At 42.9% G+C, this 9,478-nt stretch overlaps 1 protein-coding gene and 1 pseudogene across 1 annotated transcript in view; both read left to right on the forward strand.

Moving 5' to 3' along the window:
• The first annotated feature begins 3,605 nt into the window (after positions 1–3,605).
• LOC101589302 lies at positions 3,606–4,187 on the forward strand (annotated as a pseudogene).
• Positions 4,188–4,382: 195 nt separating this feature from the next.
• Positions 4,383–9,478, forward strand: part of LOC111812000 (L-lactate dehydrogenase A chain-like) — a 6,730-nt gene continuing 1,634 nt past the window's right edge. The window contains exons 1-2 of the mRNA XM_023722324.1: positions 4,383–4,560; positions 5,977–6,112. Coding sequence (XP_023578092.1) covers positions 4,383–4,560; positions 5,977–6,112 — 314 coding nt within the window. The remainder of the gene's footprint in view (positions 4,561–5,976; positions 6,113–9,478) is intronic.

Genomic DNA, 9,478 nt, shown 5'->3' on the forward strand with positions numbered 1-9,478 from the left:
CTAAAAGCTCCCAACAATAGCTATGCCACTTCCTCAATATCTGGCAGCTTTGACACTTCTTTTGAACAATGAATCAGTGTGCTTTAATCTTGGTTTCAAGAAAAGCCTCTTGGGGCCAGGGAGATGGCTCAGTGGAATAAGTGCTTCCTTGGCAAGTGCAAGGGCCTGAGTTCAATCCCCGGTTCCAAAAAAAAAAAGTCATGCCTTGAGGGCATTAGGCGTTAAAAAAAAAAAAAAAAAAAAAAAAAAAGCCTCTTGACATGAGCAAAATGCAGACAAACTTTCTGCCAAGCCAAAACACACATTTTCTGGAGTCCAACAACCAATGCACTTCTTCTTCCCAGCAGAAACCTCCACAGGCTGGTTTTACAGGCAGGATTTCTATCAGCCTTCTGGTCTTCTGAGCTCTGACCAGAATCTTCCATACAGAATAGCTGAAGCTGTTTCAGCCCTTCTCTTGTGGGTGAAATCTCCAAATTTTTCCTAATCTCTTTTTTGAGCCATTCCCAAAAGCTCATAATCCACATGGCCAGGTTTAGCCACCGCAATGACCCCTCTCCTGGTATCAAATTCTGTCTCAGTTACTCTTTGCTTGTTACTGGGACAAATACCTGACACCCAAAATGAAGGAAGAAAACATTTATTTAGCTCACAGTTATTGGAGGTTTCAGTCCATACTCAGCTGGCTCCAAGGTAGAGTGGCACATGTCAGAGCAAACTTTCATAGTGACAGCAAAGAGCAAAAGAACAAAGGGAATGACAGCAGCTCAGGCAGCTAGCTAGCCTCTCTCCCCTCCTTGCATTGTAATGCAAATTACCTGTCCATATACCCACAATAATCAATCACAAACTTCAGAAGCCGCCCCATGATGCATGAGGCTTCGGGGGGACAACTAGACAGAAACCATAACATTCTGGTTTGGGTTTTTTTTTTTTTTATGAGCTCTCATTTCTACTTAATAATTTCTCCTTGTCCTTTTCTAGTTCTTTCTTCCAATTCTTATTCATTTTTTTTTCTTTAAATTCAGCCAAAGCCTTATAGCCTTTCTTTTTCTTTTCTAGTTGATCTTTCACTTCTTCTCAGGTAGGCTGGGTCGATTCAGATAATCCTGGATTGTTGACCCTGAAGAGTGGATTGAACCCTTTGGCCTGACCATTGATATTGGATTCCTGTAGGCCAACTGGTTGCCCTACTTCCCCAGGGTACCAGATAGAATGCACAGTAAGACTGCAAAACCACAGAAGCAGCCAAAGAAAGGCCCACCAATGGTCCTTCTCTGAGATGACTTTCTTATCTTTGATGTTAGCAAACACTTATTTCATATGGTCTTGACTTAAAGATTCTTAGTTGATGAATTGGAGGAAAAGGTTGAGATCATTCAGTGTTCCTTCCTCTCTAATTTTTAGCATAAACATGCCTCCAGAAAAGGTAAATACAAAGTGACACAGAAAGGTCAGAAGTGAGATCAGAAAAAAGGAAGTCTTTTCTTCTTGTGCTTTGGTGCATTCTTGAGACAACTTGCCGGTGAGTCATCCCACTTAGCCTGGAAAGGAGAAGGTAGGGCAGTAGCATTGCCTCCTTAGGAGTGGACCAGAAATAAAACAGGCAAAGTAGGCTTGATATTACCTCTAGAGGGTAGAGGGGGTTAACAGTCAGTCCCACTAAAACCTGTCCTCCAAGTTTTCAGAACTGCTGCCAACTTATTTTCTTTTAAGCAGATAGAGTCCCATAATTTATTAGTAGGTATCCATATTTTATAAATAATAACTTAATTTCATAAAAAGACTCATTTTGAAGCATTTCATATCAAAGTCCACTAGGCAATGCGCTAACATTACTTTTCTGTAGCACTGCTGTCTGACAAGTCTAACAGGTCAAGCAAGGATCATCAATAAATTTGCAATGAGTAAGTCCAAAGGAAACATACAAAGCAGGAATACAAGACCTCACCTGCAAAGTAAAATGTCCCTTCAAAGGAACATCATAATCTTCTCATGTTCCCAATTTAAATTTGTCACCATTTTAACAAAAACAACATGTAAACAAGGCAAGACATAAATTTCAAGCCATGAGCAATTCACAAACTGGGAAGACAGTTTCTAATTTCCTAAACAAGTCACAATCCAGAATCCAAAACCAAACGCAAATACTTACCTCCTTCCAATGATCTCACTGAGGCTTCCAAGAATGGTGTAGGGCCTCCAAATGAAACAAGCAAAATAAATGCAATTCATAACCTGCTAGGTGTGTGATACACCAAGTTCATATTCCCCAGAGTAAAAGAATGAATTCTAAGGAACAACAGAGGTAAAGAGTAGGAAAATTCATTGGGGAAAAGGAATGGAGAATAGGAACTGCTCCTGGGAGAGAGGAGGAAGTAAAAAATGGATTGCCAATGACCCCACCTCTGAAAAGAAGATTTATAAAACAAAATCATGAGGTTGATATAACTTGTGTCAAAACTGTGATCACGCAATTATACTGGGTTAGAATTAAATTGAGACTGAGACCAGAACAGATTGGAATTTGGTGAGCCTTTCTTAGCCAGTCCAGTGGCTGGTCAGCTGCACTCCATACAGGGGGGCATCAACCAACAGCAAAGCAGAGTTAAACTCAGTCTTTATAGCAAGCTTTGTTGATACAGCTACAAGCTGTTTACGGCTAGGAGGTTTTCACAGTTTTTAGCAATAAGTGGAACTTGCCCCAGATGGGACCTGTTAAGCAAGCTGTTTTTACAAGAAACAGGGTGAAAATACATCATCTGTGTACAACACTAGCAGGCTGAAGGATCTGCACTTGAGCCAGGAAGCAATGCTCAAAGAGCTAGATGTCCCTGCCAGCTGTGCCCACTAGGAAAATAACAAGAGCCACATTAATTTTCAGAGTAGATAACAGGAAGCCATTTTAGTGAGGACACAAGGTTCCTCCTAGTAATTTCCCACAGTTATAGCACAAAATTCAGTTATCCTATTACACTAATAAATTTGTAGGCATAATTGCTCAGGCAGAATTGATACATTAGTAGAAAGGGCTTATGGCTGACATTGTTGGCCTTGACCAATAATCTATAATCTTAATCATACTCTTAGTCTAATGATGTAATGGTTTATACAGGAAATTGCAAAAGGGTGGTACCAATTTAAAGCTTCTGTTTATCCCTTAGGAAGTACATAAATTTGGACATCATTACTAAAGCTCGTCAGAAGCGCCTCCAGCCACAGTTCTGATGTGAGCTCATCTTCTGCATAGGCTTCCTTGAGGGCTTAAGCCTTCCTGAACACCTACAATTGTTTTACCTAATATGGGTCTCTATAATATTCTCTCATCTGAAGAGATAGCTCTGGAAATGCTATGAGGAGACAAAGGATGCAGATCTTTCTGGCTACTTCTGGCCGAGGGGGTTTGCAGCTGTGATTGACAAAGATATCCCACAGAGGGTCTACCCAAAGGCCCCTGATAGATGCCAGGTATTCTCATTTTGAATAGGCATAGAGCATTAAGTCTGAAGGAGGCAAAACCAAGAAAGCAGTTATGAATTCATGGCCAAATAGTAAGATCAAGAAGAATAGTATGGGGCCGGACTCGCGAGGGAAGGAGATGCGCCATGCTGCTGGGGTCGCTGCGGCGCTGGGCCTCCCGCATGCTGCACCGCGTGGGGCGGGGGAGTCCCGGGAGCTCCACCAACCCCGCTCCAGGCGCGGGACCGCAGCCCAGCGTCTGGCCTCTGGTTAAAAATAGAGAAAACGAAAAAGAGAAAAAATCAGTGATCTGTGTTGAGGGCAATATTGCGAGTGGGAAGACGACATGCCTGGAGTTCTTCTCCAATACAGCAGATGTTGAGGTGTTAATGGAACCTGTGCCCAAGTGGAGAAACGTTCGTGGCCACAATCCTCTGGGCCTGATGTACCGTGATGCCAGCCAATGAGGCCTCACACTGCAGACTTATGTGCAGCTCACCATGCTGGACTAGCACACTCGTCCTCAGGTGTCACCAGTACGGCTGATGGAGAGGTCGATTCATAGTGCAAGATATGTTTTTGTAGAAAACCTTTATAAAAGTGGGAAGATGCCCGAAGTGGACTATGTGATTCTCTCTGAATGGTTTGACTGGATTATGAAGAATATAAATGTCTCTGTTGACCTGATAGTTTATCTCCGGACCACTCCTGAGACCTGTCACCAGTGATTAAAGATGAGGTGTAAGAAAGAGGAGAAGGTCATTCCGCTGCCCCCTGGCAAGGCTAGGCCTTGCCTGTTCCACCTCCTGAAGACTGATTGGATCTGTGCCCTCTGGATCTTCCCTGGAATGTGAGTCTCAGACGGCTGGAGCAAGCCCTCACTCCCTCATGCAGCTGGCACTTTGCTCAGTGCCTCGTCTAGCATGGAGGAGTACCTTGAAGCCATTCACCAACTCTATGAGGAGTCGCTGGTCACAGGCAGCCTCTTCCCTGTGACAGCCCCTGTTCTGGTGATTGAGGCTGACCACAACATGGAGAAGATGTTACAAATACTTGAACAGAACCGGGCCCGGATATTAACACCAGAGGACTGGAAGCATGGCCCTTAGGATGGGAGAGGTTTGTGGGATCAGGCCAGGAGCAGGCTCCCAGCTGCCAAGCCAGCTATTAGGAGGAACCGAGAACAATCTGCTGTTACAAGGCCTTTCATCTGGCCAAATCTAGCTCCTCATGGTCCTTTCTCCTTAGCTAGTACCTTCATCATGGGTCCATGACTCTTGTGGGTAGGTGACAAATGGGACCAATATGTTTGTTGCCCCTTGGTGTGTGGAGCCTGTATTTGCCTGGTGGCTTCCCACTACTGGATCCCTCTGCTGACCTCCTTAGGAACAGCTCCTGCTCTGTGAATGACACTGGGCTGGTTTCTGTGCATCCCAGTCACTCAGGAGAGCGAAGCAGCAGCCTCACATCTCAGGTGAGGAATTTAGAGTTCAGTGAGATTAAAGACTCCTCAGGGTCTCACAGCCAGTGAGCCATGAAGATGAGGGCATTCATCCTGTTAGCCCAGGCTGCTTCACCTTGAGAGATGGTCCCAACAGACCCTTAGCTCTTTGTGTGGAGAGCTGGCAGTGCATCTTCTCATCACTGAGCAGTTCTCAAGGACAGCCAGGATTTCTAGACTTTCACAAAGTTGTGCTGTTTGGCTTGAGCCCATGTTAAATGGTTTTACAGTGTGAAGGCACTACGGCCTCTTCCGGTTGCCACCTGGACTTCACCACCACAGGAGAATCCCACACTGACTCCTGAGTGGTTCCCAGATGCTGGGGGTGAAGGTCCTACCTGAACTGCTGCCAGTTCCATGCTGGGGGCCAGTTTGTAGTGCTTGGGGCCAGTTTGCCTGGTGCTGAGGCGTGCCGGGGTGACCAAGGCAGCCAGGCCTGGTTTCTGAGGCTCCTCTCCTCTGTCCTTGGGTGAGGAGCTTTGCCCTTGCAGTTACTTAGCGTTTGTGGTCTGCAGGGAGAGGCACAAGTGGCCTTAATTCTATTTGAAAGATTTTTCCATCCAAGGGAATATCCAGCTACAGAGCATGAAACCATCTCCACAGCTTCAGAAAATACTGTCAGCTGTGACAAGGTGCTGAAGGCCCAGCTGCCTGTTAAACCAAGTAGGAATCAGAAAAAAGGAGAACGCTTTGTGAGAGCCATCCAAACAGCACAGTCAGGGGTTGCAAGCAGGCTGTAGAAGCTTTGCTGGCAGTGGGCAGAGGACACTGGAGAAGATTGGGCATGAACATGAGTACTGAGTTGCTGACTCGAGGCATGCAGCTGTAGCACTTGACTGTCAATGAAGGCCACCTCTCCCACCCCGTGAGTGTGAACCCTTGTGCGGCCACAGGTGCCAGGAGGTGCAGTCCCAGAGAGAGTGCTGAGAGGTCAAAGACTCCAGCTCCCAGTCCTTCCCATTTGGGCCAGTACTGGGCCACATGAGCTGACTGCAGCACTTGGTGTTGAGGGGCAGTCATTGAGGGCAGCGTGGAGACTGCACCCATCAGCACCTGCAGCCACGTGCTGTTCAGGAACCCGGAGCAGTTGGGCATCTTTGCTGTCAGGAATCTTGACATGTTGCGGCAGTTTGGGGAGTTTGTAAGTGAACAGTGCGATGCTTGCCTCTTGGCTCAGTGTAAGTGAGCAGTGCAATACCTTCCCTTTGACTCGATTTGAGCAACCATTTTGTGGAGAAATGTAATTTTACCCCTGTGATAGCCAATAAATCCTTCACCTAAAAAAAAAAAAAAAAAAGAATGCTTTTTAATAGGATCTTGATTTATTAGATAAATATTTTGTATTAGAGATTTTACTGTGGAAAGTGTTAAAAAAAAAAAAAAAAAAGAATAGTATGCATACAACTAACAAATATTTCCAGCTAAGATTGCCTCCTCAGCAGAGGGAAATAGGACTAGAATGGAAATTCAGATAAAATAGGCTCAACATTCCCTCTAAAGTGTAGAGGGGCACTCAGGCCAGAGTATCCCAGTGAAACCTGTGCTCCAAATTTTAAGAATGGTTGCTCACCAGTTACTTTTTAACTGCTGGAAAATGAAATCTTGTGATTTATTAACAGGCATGTATATTTCCTAAATATAAACTAGATTTCATAAGACTCATTTGATAGCATTTTATATCAAAGTCCACAAGGGAGTGCTCTGACACTACTTTTTCCTAGTGCTACTGTCTAAGAGAAGATAGCAAACCGCAACAGTCAAAAAGCTTAAGTAAGGGGCTGGGGACTTAGCTAGTCAGTCTAAGCACTTGCCTAGCAAATGCAAGGACCTGGGCTTGATCCCTGATACTACATGCTGTACCAGCTCTAGAAACTGGGCACACTGTGCTGGCCAACAAAACCGGATATGGTGACATATACCTGTAATCCCAGCATGGGGGAGGCTGAGACAGGAGGATCACTATGAGTCCAAACTGCATAGGGAGACCCCGTACCAAATAAATAAATGATTTAAAAAATTTTTTAAAAAGTTTAAGCAAAGAACACCAGTAAGGTGAGGCTTGTTGTCTGAGATCCTGAAAATGATTTAGAACACATTATAGGGGCAACAAAAGCAGAAACAAAGCAGACTGACACATGGTTATTAGACAAACAAACGACAATCGGCCAAAACACAAAAATGAAACAAAAACAGATCTGAGACTCCGATCTACCATTCCGGAGGGAGTCAAGTCCAGGGGCTATCATTATGTCTAACACCTCCTAGACTCCCAGAAGGGCACCCCAAGAGAGCAGATATAGATATAGATGTCTTACCAGTAAGAACTTACAGATGGGGAGCCAGGGAGATGGCTCAATGGAATAAGCGCTTTCCTGGCAAGTGCAAGGATCTGAGTTCAATCCCTGGTTCCACCAAAAAAAAAAAAAAAAAAAAAAAGAACTTACAGATGGCTCATCGGTTCAAATGATAAAATTTGTAAGTTTTCAGAGACCACCCTGGGGCCAGAAAGTCTCTCTGGGGAAATGGTTTCCAAAAACTCTGGCTCCTTAGATTGATCCCAGTATAGGGGATCCTGGATGAGCCCCCACATGTTATGGGTCTCTCAGAATAGCAACCAGATCAGAAGCCAGATTGGAATTTATAAGAGCTTTTATTACTGAGCTCAGGGCTGCCAGTCAGTTCTCATGCAGAAGACGGATCGGCACCTAGCCCACGAAGCAAGGAGCTTTTAAAATGAAAGTCACATGACTAAGAGGTCTTTCACAGTTCAGTGATATGAGCAACTTGCCTGTTGGGGGGCTTGTTGAGCAAACCATTTTTACAAGATACATCTTTTTTTTTTTTTTTTTTTTTTTTACAAGATACATCTTAAGCTGACTATGTTTATAGGGGAATTAGATTAGGGAGGAAAGGGAGACAGTTACTCATTACTAAACAGCCTTGAACAGAGGGTGAGAACACATTCTTTAGAGTAGATAAAAGGAAGCATAAGAGAACCTAATAGTTTTTCATAGTTACAGCTCAAAATTCCGTTGACCTATTACAAAGATAATATTTATTTAACCAATCATAAATGATTATTGAAAACATTTTGCAAGTTAACACTTTAAATAATCTTTAACTCTTGAAATTCAGGGTTTTTTAAATAACCAAAAGCCTAATGATAGAAAATGTAAGAAGTTAGTAAAATACAAAACTTTTTTGTTGTTGTCTTTTTGAGACAAGGTTTTGCTACGCAGTTTTGGCTGGCCTTGAACTCACTTTGTAGCCCATGCTGGCCTTGAACTTGCAATGATCCTTCCGTCTCCACCTCCTGAGTGCTGGGATTACAGGTGTACACCACCAACTGGTAAAACCTTTGTTTTTAACCTACTTTGTAAGTTTGAGCAAGAGCATTTATTTTTTTTTTATTTTTTATTTTTTAATGTATTTATTACAGGTCTACCAGGTTTCACTATGTAGATCAGACTCGTAGTGATTCCCCTGTTTCAGCCTCCCAAACACTGAGATTATAGGTTTGTGCCACCACAAAAGCATTTTATTTATTTATTTATTTATTTATTTATTTATTTATTTATTGGCAGAACCAGGGATTGAACTCAGGCCCTTGCACTTGCCAGTGGAAACTGAGCCATCTTCCCAGCCCAATTTTTTTTTCTAATTTTTTAAAAATTTTATTTAATTAAAACATTTTAACAAGACTACATAAAGACAAACCATAAACAGTTGTAAACAATTTTAACAGAACTACATGAGGCAAAACTGTATGAGGCAAAGTATGAACAATTATAAACAATGGGCAAAGACATATCAACATTGGAAGCATAAAAATTTGTTACCTAAGCAAGTCCCAATCCAGAATCTATGAAAGAAAAACAAATTCATACCTCCATCCAATGATCTTGGTGGAAACCTCCAAATGATACTAGGAACCTCCAAATGATATAGGGGAAAAATTATCTCCTGACCTGACCTGGATGAGTTCATGTTCTCTAAAACCAAAAAATGAATTTTAGGAACAAACGGAGGTTATGAGCAGAATATATTTATTGAGGGAAAGAAAGCTCCTGTCTGAAAGAGGGACAGGAGGGGGGCCTGAGCAGGTTGTTCCCCAGCCCAGTTTTTAAAAATCAGTTTTCATTGGTACATTTTAGATATACATGATTGTCCCATACGCCCCAGAGAATTTGTTCCTATACATGATATAACTTCTTTTCTCCCATTCTTCTACCCTCCCTTCAACCCTTCCCCCCTGCCAATTTATAAAAGCTTTGTTCCCATTTTTTCTTTTTCTTTTTCTCCTCCTCCTCCTCCTTCTTCTTTTTCTTCCTCTCCTCCTTCTCCTCCTTATTCTTCTCCTCCTTCTTCTTTGCTTTTCTCATATATATATATACATATTTTTTTCTTTTCTTTTAAATAATATTTGTTGAAGTGGCACACAATAAGACTCAGGAAAAAGCTGGAGAAACTGCCCATCAGTGGAGAAAACTGAAGTGAGCTGGCTCAGGCAGCTACCTT

This window comes from Octodon degus, unplaced genomic scaffold (assembly GCF_000260255.1).
Source record: "Octodon degus isolate 3935 unplaced genomic scaffold, OctDeg1.0 scaffold00090, whole genome shotgun sequence".
NCBI classification, from domain to species: Eukaryota; Metazoa; Chordata; class Mammalia; order Rodentia; family Octodontidae; genus Octodon; species Octodon degus.